This window comes from Hevea brasiliensis, chromosome 15 (genome assembly GCF_030052815.1).
Source record: "Hevea brasiliensis isolate MT/VB/25A 57/8 chromosome 15, ASM3005281v1, whole genome shotgun sequence".
Taxonomy (NCBI): domain Eukaryota; kingdom Viridiplantae; phylum Streptophyta; class Magnoliopsida; order Malpighiales; family Euphorbiaceae; genus Hevea; species Hevea brasiliensis.
The window spans coordinates 72,888,299-72,899,922 of NC_079507.1; the positions used below are offsets into that span (position 1 = coordinate 72,888,299).

At 35.9% G+C, this 11,624-nt stretch overlaps 2 protein-coding genes across 3 annotated transcripts; one reads left to right on the top strand and one right to left on the bottom strand.

Moving 5' to 3' along the window:
• The first annotated feature begins 429 nt into the window (after nucleotides 1-429).
• Nucleotides 430-6,423, top strand: LOC110671097 (type IV inositol polyphosphate 5-phosphatase 7). The gene is made up of 13 exons (XM_021833475.2): nucleotides 430-1,486; nucleotides 1,605-1,689; nucleotides 2,154-2,222; nucleotides 2,332-2,416; nucleotides 2,547-2,651; nucleotides 2,751-3,450; nucleotides 3,569-3,762; nucleotides 4,125-4,233; nucleotides 4,377-4,525; nucleotides 4,739-5,013; nucleotides 5,673-5,745; nucleotides 5,833-5,989; nucleotides 6,104-6,423. Exons 1-10 carry the CDS (start codon nucleotides 1,457-1,459, stop codon nucleotides 4,959-4,961), a joined length of 1,749 nt encoding a protein of 582 aa, XP_021689167.2. The 5' UTR covers nucleotides 430-1,456; the 3' UTR covers nucleotides 4,962-5,013; nucleotides 5,673-5,745; nucleotides 5,833-5,989; nucleotides 6,104-6,423.
• A 2,779-nt stretch (nucleotides 6,424-9,202) lies between these two features.
• LOC110671081 (uncharacterized) lies at nucleotides 9,203-10,947 on the bottom strand. 2 transcript variants are annotated; one of them, XM_021833460.2, is made up of 2 exons: nucleotides 10,110-10,947; nucleotides 9,203-9,636 (listed from the first exon to the last, which is right to left on the bottom strand). In XM_021833460.2, exons 1-2 carry the CDS (start codon nucleotides 10,448-10,450, stop codon nucleotides 9,483-9,485), a joined length of 495 nt encoding a protein of 164 aa, XP_021689152.2. In that variant the 5' UTR covers nucleotides 10,451-10,947; the 3' UTR covers nucleotides 9,203-9,482. The 2 variants fall into 2 exon arrangements, with proteins under 2 accessions (XP_021689152.2, XP_021689151.2); XM_021833459.2 differs by having other exon boundaries at nucleotides 10,104-10,929.
• Between the last annotated feature and the right edge of the window lie 677 nt (nucleotides 10,948-11,624).

Sequence of the window (11,624 nt, forward strand, 5' to 3'; positions counted from 1 at the left end):
ATCGTCAAACATTTGGTAGACTTGAAGGACAAAGCTATGGAAGGAAACAACAGGGCAGAGAGACCTTAAAATTGGGACAAGTGCCGTTGTTTTTGAGGACAATTCATAGACTGAGCCAAAAGAACCCTCCAAATCGGTTAACAGCATTCCTTCCCATCTCGACAGTTACAAATCCATGCAATCAAATCTACACAATGCTCAACGAAGCAGAGTTAAATAATAAACTAAATACAAAATCCCAAAAAGCCCATAGAGAGGAGGCATCCCTTTGTCAATACTCAAATGCACAAATAGCAAAACATTCCTTACCATAAGAAAAGAAGAAAATCAAAAACCCAAAATAGATAAATTAAAATCATGGAAATTATAAAGAGAAAGAGACAGATGGAAGCAGAAGCAAAATACAATAGTATTACACATTCCCTTTATCTTTTTTCCTTCTTTAACTGCTTTTTCACTTTGATGGAAGACCAGAAATAATGGTTGGGAATAAAAGGTATGGGCGTAGCTACTGAACTCACTGTACATCATTAGACCTCATCCCCTGCAAATTTTTGACCGCGGGCAGGCTTTCCTTACTTGACCCTTGCCGTTTTATAGGGTGCCAATGCTAAACGACCTGCCCGTTTGCCCCAGTATGATGGGGCCCCCTTGAGGTTTGAAGAAGGGTACTTAAAATCTTAAACGGAAAATTGGAAAACCAGAAAAGAAAGGCCATGCCCTTGGGAGTTAAGACCGAGTCTCGTGTCTCTTTGGTTTTTTTTTTTTAATCTCTTCTTTCCCTTGCTACGCTTTATTTTGTTCAAATTCGATACTTTGCTGTTCGCTGAGAACGAGGCTCTTTGTTTCAAAGGGGGAATATATAGAGAGAGAGGGGCATATAAGCTTTCCCTCTCTGCACTTTCTCTGTCTAAAATTTGCTTTATTTTTTCTCTCTCTTCATGTCTGCTGCATTGTCTTGTTCTACTTCAAGAATTTCATCTCACTTCGACGCATTAAAGTGTTTGTCTCTCTTGACTAATTGCACACTCATATTTTTTGGGTTTTTGCTTCTTTTCTCTTCCTTAGTATTTCATATATATAATAAGCATTAGAAGAGGAAATCAAGAAAACCAGTCGGTTGTTTGGTCTCTTCGGTCTATTAGAGCTTTCTTTGGTTGGTTCGAGAGTTTTCAGTCGAAAGCAAGACGCCCATTCGTTGATTTGTCTCTTGGTTGAGTTTTTATTTTGGTTGCATTGGGAGGTTTTTGGAGTCTGTAAAGAGTAAAGAGCTGTGCTTATTTGCCTCTTCTCGTTTCAAAGCCTGTTGTAGCAAAACCAGGAATTGGGGAAGGAGAATTCCTGATATGGGGTTATACTCCTTAAGTTTCCAAAATTTTTGGTCATATTAAACAAAACCCAGAAACTGGGGAGTTGTGGAAAGTGCAAGAAGTGTTCTATGAAGTAGTGAAGAAAAATGAGAGATGGAAATTCCAAGAAAAGCAAGGTTTTTTACTTTGTTCGCCTGTAAACCAATGGATTTTGTTTCCTTTTGTTTAACTGAACAATTGTGATGATTCTTGGATGGTGTTAATTGGTTTTTGTTTTTTTTTTGTTTGCTGAAGCTCTCGTGGTCCAAAAAAATGGTCAGAAAGTGGTTCAATATCAAGTGTAAAACAGAGGACTTCCAAGCAGATGATGTTTATGGAGGTTGGCATTTTCTTTTTTTGGGATTTGATAGAATCAAAGGCTCAAATTTTATTTCTAAGCGATATACTGTACAGTTGCTGAATGTCTGGTTGGTTGCTAAAAAAATTGAGTACAGAGGAGGAATATGCCTTTGAACTTGGTGCTCAATGACCTTGCGATTCTCAAGTGTCAATCACTTTTTTTCTCTTTTGCCAAATAGTAGGGCTAGCAGGCATCCAAGCAGTAAAAGAAATAAGATTTTCCATAAATCTGGTTTCTTGATTCCCACAGATTCTTAACAACTAATGGGCTTATTTATTTTTATTTTTTTTTCTCTTCTAATAAATCTGCTAATGTCATCTCTCTCTCTCTCTTCTTCTTCTTTTTTTTTTTTTTTAACTAATTGAGTTTCTACATATTCATATTTTTTTAGCCCTTTGTTTCAAAATTAAGATTGATGCTTAGCATTGATTCTCTTTCTTCAGGGGGTGAAGTGGAGTACAGGACTAGCTTCTCCGAAAGAGAGCCGTGCACTATCAAGAAAAGTAAAACAGGTGCAGTATCAATAAAATTTGAGAACTTCTTTAGGAGAATATGCCTCAATTTAAGTTTGAATATCATTCAATGTATGTATTTCTAATATTTACACCGACTTTGATGCAGAGAAATTTAGCAAGAATCCAGAGCAGGTCCGGCTAGGAAGAATGAATCTTGACCATCCTCGAATCATAGACGTGCAGAACTACAGGTGTTTTGTCATAAATTTCCTTTTCCTTTTTTTTTCCCCTTAACTCTTTTTTTTTTTTATTTAATTTGTTTTTGTTTCTGCGATGCATAGCATATGTACTGATGGAAATTCTGTTTGCAACTTGGGGCAGCATTTTTGTGGCTACATGGAATGTGGCAGGAAGATCCCCATCAGGTAATTTGAGTCTGGATGACTGGCTTCATGCCTCACCTCCTGCGGACATATATGTTCTTGGGTATGATTCCACGTCTATAATCTTCTCATATTTTGTTGCTGAACTCTCTAATTAATAGATGATTAATAATGGAAAATGTCTGTTCCCTTTGTATTTCAGATTTCAAGAGATAGTTCCTTTGAATGCTGGTAATGTTCTTGGTGCAGAGGACAATGGCCCCGCCAAAAAATGGCTGGCCCTCATTAGAAAAACTCTAAACAATCTTCCAGGAAGTAGTGGCAGTGGGGGGTGTTATACGCCATCTCCAATCCCTGAACCAATTGTAGAAATGGATGCAGATTTTGAGGGATCATCTAGGCAGAAGAACTCTGCTTTCTTTCATCGCCGATCATTCCAAACGACTCACAGCTGGAGAATGGACAATGACCCTTCAATTCCACAACCAAGACTTGATCGGCGATATAGTGTTTGTGACCGGGTTATATTTGGTCCCAGGCCAAGTGACTACGATCCCAGTTATAGATGGGGTCACAGACCTAGTGATTATTCAAGACCTAGTGATTACTCCAGGCCTAGTGATTACTCAAGATGGGGTTCATCAGATGATGATAATGGGCCAGGGAATTCACCAAGTACTGTATTGTACTCACCAATGTCCTATGGTGGTTCGTGTAGTGGATCTACATCTGTGGAAGATGGATATAGGAGGCCAGGGTATTCAAGGTACTGTTTAGTGGCCAGTAAGCAAATGGTTGGCATATTCCTCACAATCTGGGTCCGGAGTGAATTGAGAGATCATGTTGGAAACATGAAAGTTTCTTGTGTTGGCAGAGGATTGATGGGTTATCTTGGAAATAAGGTATTGCTCAAGTGAAACGTGTAGTTCTACTATTTTCTTTATTACATGGCTTCCAAGTTAATCAGATCCACTAACAATTAACTAAACAGAGGAGTATTCCTTCTGCTTGGTATTGCAGGGATCTATTTCAGTCAGCATGTCCTTGAATGAAACAACCTTTTGTTTCATCTGTAGTCATCTAACGTCTGGACAGAAGGAAGGTGATGAGATAAGAAGGAATGCAGATGTCATGGAGATTCTTAAGAAGACAAGATTTCCACGTGTTAACAGTACGGCTGATGAGAAGTCCCCAGAAACAATTCTTCAGCATGAGTAAGATTCTTTCTAATCAATTATTAAATAAACTGTACTCTCATTACTTGCATCCAGCAAAAGGTTTTTTTTTTTTTTTTGGGAGAATATGCAACCTGCAAATACGCCAATAAATAAATAAGACTATGGGATCTAAAGAACATGGAAAGGAAATAGTCTCCCTTCACATGAAAATTGAACTAACATGATATAATTTCTAATGCATTTGAATTGACCAAATTTTGCTTTTAATGGTCACTTGTAACAATATATTTGTTTACCAAAGATCTGTATATAAACATCATTTTTGTGGTTAATACTCTGTTTATCTTCATTATTCCCTTGTTCTTTTCTTATATTCTATTTGGCGTATGTTGATGTAGTCGAGTTATTTGGCTTGGGGATTTAAATTATCGCATTGCCCTTTCTTATCGATCTGCTAAGGCTCTAGTTGAGATGCAAAACTGGAGGGCATTGTTGGAGAATGACCAGGCATGTATACATAGCCTCACCCGTCATTTCCTTCTTGTTTCTTGAATGTCATTTTTTATCACTTACGAGTAAGCTTTCATCTGATTTTACCCCAACAAAAAAAAAAGGTAAGCTTTCATCTGATCTGTATGGTTATTTTACAGTTGCGGATAGAGCAGAGAAGAGGTCGTGTTTTTGTAGGGTGGCATGAAGGGAAGATTTATTTCCCACCGACATACAAATATTCCACTAATTCAGACAGATATGCAGGAGATGATATGCACCCAAAGGAGAAGCGTCGAACTCCAGCTTGGTAGGAGCATCTACTGCTATAATGCTATAATGCATGAGGTGTTATGTAAGAAAGAAGAATTAAAAACATATCCTTGACTGCAAAATGGAAGTTATGGAGTGGTTAAGTATAAGAGAGAGAAAACGAAGGATGTGATTAAAAATAGTGTTATATGTAGGGAGTCAGGCACAATTATAATAATTTGTAGTTCTGATTGACTAATTTTATGTGAAGGTGTGATAGAATTTTATGGTATGGAGAAGGCCTCCAGCAATTATCTTATGTACGTGGGGAATCTAGGTTCTCAGATCATAGGCCGGTTTATGGCATATTTTGGGCAGAGGTCGAGTCCAGCCATGGCCAACTGAAGAAAAGTATGAGTTACTCCAGTTCCAGAATTGAAGTAGAGGAGCTCTTGCCATACTCACATGGGTATACAGAGCTAAACTTTTTCTGATGGATAAGGAGATAGCTATGACCCACATTAGTATAGCTTTGACCCACATTAGGTATGCTTTCTCTCTGTTACATCTGCACATGATCACACAAATGCACTCAAAACTTGCTCCTGCATGCACACAAATTGATTTTCTTTTTCTATGGACTAAATAGTTAGGCCTGGAGATGTTTTGTGTGGGCCCCCGTCATCTTTTCTGCTAACAGTTCACAGAGGAATGATTCAAACATATAGTTGGCATTCATTCCTCTTTTTCATCATTGATTGATTCATATGGACTATAACCATGTCATTGAAACATTTTCAAAAGATTCCAGTGGGTTTTACACATCTCTTTAATCAATCAGGGGAAACTCCAATTGACCTTTTCATTTTAAAATGTTTTTGCCTTTTCACCATCTTTTTCATTTTTGATAGATGGGGAGTAGCAGAATGAATTAGCGAGGGTCCATAATTTTGATGGTCCTCTAGTAGAGCCCATTAGAACATTAAGGTGACACCAAAAGAATATCTCACAAGAAACTGAATATTTCTGTTTTTGTTAATTTGGCACATGGATTATATCAATCTATATGAAAATGCAACTGTTAAAACAGAATAATTTTTTGGCATATTATTGAAATGTTTTATCCTCTTTCCCTTTGTAAGTTTTCTTGAGCAAATTGTTTGCTTTGTTCCTATTCTAATGTTGAATTTGGTCCCCAATTGCAGGCGGGAATCACTTTGAAGAAAATTTTTCCTTGAAGGGTGATGGAGACATTCTGTTGCCCACTAACCGAAAAAGGTTGGTGTTCTCCTCTCTTTAACTTTTCTTGGTTGTGTTTTACAATTTTTGTTTCTTTCTCTAACTTATGTCCACTTTCTTCTTCAGGTGTAAATTTTTGTAATTTGGTCGGTCAATTAACTCCGCACATCATCAAATCATTGTAACTTCGAAAATCAAATGTAGTTAGCACTGACAAACAAGTTTATGTTTGCCTGTTTGGTGCATCATTCACTAACCTGATTATCGAACACCCAACTTTCAGGTGAAGTTTCATACTGTATTTCACAGTCCTGCAATATGATTAGGTACTATATTCTTGTTTATTAGTCTTCACTTTTGTGCTTAAGCTCTCTCTCTCTCTATATATATATTGCAGGATGAACGTACCTATCAGGAACTGCTAAGTGGGTGTCCAATGAATAATTTATTCAATTCTTTCTTAGTTTAGGGAACATTTGTTTTTTGATGACTGACTGAAGTTGAAAGATGATGGTCAACACAATCATTTGGATATTTTCTTTTGTCTTAAATGAGAAGCCAAGTAAAGATTTGATGGATATTCATTCCAAAGTGAGAAAAGAAGCAAAAAAGAATTACAAAGTATTGAAGTTTATGATGGATTCCAGAATGCCTCTTTGCTCTCTGTGTTCTTGCCAATGATTATGATTATACTGAAAAAGGTGGTTCTCTTGATAATCTACAGCTTCACTGCTGCTTTACTTTTTCTTCTTTCACTGTTGTGTTGATAACAAACAAGAAAAGCACAAGACAGTTTTACAGCGTTGGCAGGTTTATCGAGGGCTATGATTTAGAGACTCCTCTTTTGGAGGTTTTTTTTTTTTTTTAAAATTTTTCTACATTATGAGTTTATTTTCCACCATCTTTTTCCTAATCTGCCCAGTGTGACATTTGAGAGTTCTTTTTTCTTTTTTGGTACAATAGTAGGCCTTTAGTTATACATCATATCACAATAGGGAAATCAACTTGTCTTGAGGCCCTTCTCAAAATCTCAAATTATCTTCATGAGTATCACCAACTTAGTTAATAAATCTCATATAACATTTGAAAGATTTTGCACAGACAGATGTTGAAATATAGTCCACAAGATAAGAAGAAAGAGACAGGAATTTAGTAGTGCAGTAGATGTAAATATTATATGATCAAAGCTGCATTGTAGAAGTAGAACTCTCCTTACAGATTCCAAATGAACTGTTGTCTGATTGGTTGAGGGCTTTTAATGTAATGCATGTTCTTTGCTTCAAGATGGAAGGCTAATGGGGCAAAGCCTATATTATTATAGGCACACAAATTTAAAGTATACACTAAAATACAATCACATAGAATAGAAAAAAGAAACAAGAATAACACAAGATTTACGTGGTTCAATCCTAAGAACTCTCAAACTTTTAATTTCAGTGTGTTTTCTAAATATTTCATAAATTTACAGCAAAAGATAAAAAATATAATATTTATATCAATCAGCTATTACTGCATACCTCAGTTTTTATTTCATTAGGGTCGGAATATGAAATTTTTGAATTGAATTATAATTCGAATCCATAAAGATATTCAAAATTCAAGCCATGTAAAAATAACATCCCTTTATCAAAATAACTGTTATAGAAAGTAATTGGAGAAGAACCGTCTTAGCGTCAAATGTAACAAACTTAGTTCAGAACCTTCCCTAAACATAGGAAACACTATTCTCATATTAGGTGAATCATAATTTCCACCTTCAGAGTCAGCTAAATTGTCCATTTGTACAGTTTTTTGCCTTCATGTGATTAGCCTGTTAACTAACATTGCAAGTTCTAAATTTGGTTGATCAAGTTAGGCATGTGAGTATCAACTGGATGTCATGTCATTATTTCAGCAACGCTTTGGATTGATCATTTCAACCAATTATCTGTCTGTATATATAGTTAGGACAATAATTAATCATCAATTTTTTTTGAGACCCTCAAAGCTCAGATATGTAAATTCAAAATTAGTACCAAAACAAGGATATGAATTTCTGTCATTTTACAAAAAGATACAGGTCTCAACTATAGAGAAAGTTTATTGCTCATAGAAGTCAGCAACGGTGGAGTTTTATCAGATATATAACAGTCACCAATCAAATTCAAATTTCATTATCATAATTATGCGTAGAAAAATAAAAATAATCCCATCTTCCGATTTGAAAACAAGAAGGGATGTCTTCAATCCAAAAAAAAAAAAAAAAGCAATGACATTTCTCAGAAAATGGAAGGAACATGGATACTTGATTAATATTTTACAAAAATAGTAAAAGAAAGAAATTGAATCTATTGCATTACAAGCAGGTCTCTTGCTCCATTGGTTAATTGCAAATGGTCCCCATTTGACATGTTCCTGTCATGTTTCTATCATGAACCAACTGATGAAGGATATGCCCTCTCTTTTTATCTGTTTTTCACTTTTCCTGGCACGTGATATACTTTTTTTTTTTTTTAATTTATAGCCAATTTCTTAGATGTCTTTTGGTTGGATTTACACCCCTTCATTAGTTAGATAATCGATTACCTCTCACATGACTAAATCTTGGTTCATTAACATTTTAATTTGTAACCATATAAGTCAGCTGATTCCTGCCTTGCAATATTGATTTAATCAGAGACCTGCAAAATGAATTGGCATCTCTATGGATTGTGCTTGTAGTCCTGAACAAATGCTTTTAACTGGCACTCATTGCAGAAGAAACAGGAGGGAGGGATATAAAAATGTATTGAAGTTTATGATAAACATCTGAAATCCCATGCTTGCTGTGTCTGTGCTTCTGATTTACTGAAACGGGAGCATTATTCTCTCTTCTTTATCTGCAAGGTGATGGTGATCAATGTTCTTATAAAGCACAAAGCACAGTTTACACATCTGACATATTGGAAAGTCATGATGCATGCTACTCTTACTATCTTTTGCCTTTTAAACTTGTTTCTCTGTTTCATTTCGTCCAGGACAAATGTTTTTAACTGAAAAATGGTAAAATCACAATATAGTACTTATATAATATTCTGTTAATCAACTAGATCTACACATCTTCACCACCAATCTCGACCATTTTTTTTAATGATTAGAATCATCTCTAAATAAGCATTAGACAACCTGAGGCTGATAAATTTGCTAAATATGGGGTGCCTACATCATCTATATCCTTTTGTTAGCGGAAGGTGAAAGCAACATTGGCTAAATATATCAAACTAAAGGCAAAAGCATGAGCCTTTCTTTTTGTCTTTGCAGACAGAACATCCCAAAGGATTGGCTTTGTTTCTCTGCTCCTTAAATCAGTAACAACTCGCTCTGTTAAATAGTTTCTTTCGGATATTTGGCAAGCAAATGAACAGCAGTAAAATTCTTAGTTTTCAATAGATTCTTCACAAAAGTTAGCATCTCTCTGACTTTATTTTTCCTCCTTTTCTTTTAAAATCAAATTTGCAAACGATCAGGCACATGCAAATGAAAAACTTTGGAATTTCAATACCATATTGAAAAAGAACAACAAAATTTATCTGTGGGATTTTGAAATTGAGTACAATCCCCCTTGAAGAGACTAAAAAGAATCTAAGTGTCTGTGAAGTAAAACGAGAAATTGAGAATTTACATGTCAGCTAAGAGGAAAATTAGAATCCCATAGCTCTTTTGCTAAACAAAAGTGAAAGCTGGACGTAAAAACCTTACAGCTATGCACTTCTGCAACTAACAAATGGACTTTCATTCCTTTACTTTAAAACTACTAATTAACGGCGAAACCCCAGCTTGGGCACATCTTTTATGAAGAGCTTTCCTCCTGTTTTCAGCCTTGTTGATGATTCTTTAGCAATTTCTTTCTCAAACCCATCCAAACCCATCTGATCTTCTCTGCATTCAGGCGAGCAAAATGCACCTAGGTACCTGCATCAATCAAAGAAATAATATTTAATTTAACCAATAAGCTAAATAAAAAAAAATCATGTTTAAGCCGAAATGATCAAATGAATTTCAGAAGATACAGTTTATATATTGTAGAGAATTATTAAAATCAGTTGGAGGACCTCCAGCCTCCAGGGAAAGAGGGAAAATAATACAAGGGCAGCCAAATCTGAGTCTATGGACTAAAGAATTAACCAGTAACCTCAAGGACTAAAGAATTAACCAGTAACCTCAAGAAGACAAGAACATTGCAGCAGCTAAAAAAACCACATCTCTTAATTAGCAGACATTGAAAATTTGAGAAACTATGGATGAAAGAAAAGGTAGAGATCAGCTAGTGAAAGAATTAATAAAAAATGAAATCCTTTATTCTTCTTCTGTAATAGATTACTGTTTGATTGCAGGGACAAAAAAATTATAAAGGGAAAAGAAAAGAAGCCAAGACTTACCCATACATGTAAAGATCTTGGCCCTCTTCGAGTTTCTTCTTGCACAAGAAACAAGCGTTTAGAAACTCTCCAAACCCTTGACCAGGCTTCTTGTTCTTTGGCAGTGCATCGTTCTTCTCCCTAATTGGCGATCCAAATGTGAATATACGACACTGGCGAGTCCGTTGCTTCTCTGCCAATACCGGCGGCTGGGAGTCTTTAACCGTCATTGAGTTTGAGTTAGTGATGGGAGCAGGACGTTTCCTCCCAAAAAAGGCTACTGGAGATTCAATCGGCTGAATATGGCTCAACAGCCCAATCTCTCCCTGACTCGACGACCGAACATCACGAGAACGTTTGGAAGACATTAATGGACCACGGTATATATTAAGAATTAGCTGAATGATAGTGACAATTTGTGAGAAACATGGAGTTTAGAAAAGGGTTTGTGGGAAAAGAGAAGACAATTAAAAGCTAGTATTTGGGTTTTGTCTTCTACATTAAATTTTGGTGGAATGAAAACAGTTTTGTTGGGAAAGGAAAAATTAATTCTTGTAGAGGGCTGTGATTAGGGTTCTTGAATGATGAGTATTAATGTGGGTTTTTTCAGGGAGGTTTGTGAGTACTTTGGAATTCTGATTTAGTTGGGCACATATATGATTTTGATCGGTTGGTGTGTAGGATATCGATCCTAAAAGGACGTGATTCGTATCTTAGGATTTTGTAGGTATATATTTTACATATCTTAAGAATTTCATTTGCATCCACCTCCATAACCTTAATTCTAGTCTTCTCATAGCGGATTAAATATGCAAGTAACAATGGCAAACTTTCTGATGATCTTTATTATATTTGGTTTAGAAGATGATCAATGAGAGCCTCTATAGAAAAAGCAGGCCACAATAGAAGAAGGTGGCTAAGCAACCCACAGACGATCTAGTTCGGCCGTTAGAAATGCCCCAATTGGTCTACCAGAGGTTGGATGTCTAGCCGAGAGGTGCCAGATGGGGAGTGGGCCCTGGGATAGAAGGTGGAGACGGACTTAGTTGCTAGGCTCATGTGGATCCATATATCAATTCAGCTCACGGACCTTGAATTCAGCCTATTATGCCATTAGTTTATTTCACCGATGGAGGTGACCCATATTCAGGATTGCCTTTTTCGTATTCGTTTCTTAAGTCGATAATCAATTGGTTTAAGTAAAAATTTCTTAATAATTAAAAAGATATATATTACAAGATATTAACTTCCATTGGCTGTCCTTCCAAAATAAAGCAACCAAAAGTGATAATTCTTTCCATTAGCATAAAATCTCACCCAACCTTCCATTTAATTAATAATAATAAATGGCCCTATAAATACTTATGAAGAACACTCCAAAATTACAGACCAATAATAAGTTGTTAATGACCTCCATGGCCAAGTGTTCAGCATCTTCCTTGTACTTGCCTCTAGTCCTTTTGTTCTTCTCAGTCTCAGGTTAATTCTTTCTTAGTATATGTGAGCTATGATATATGTGTACACATAGTTGTATAATTTCCT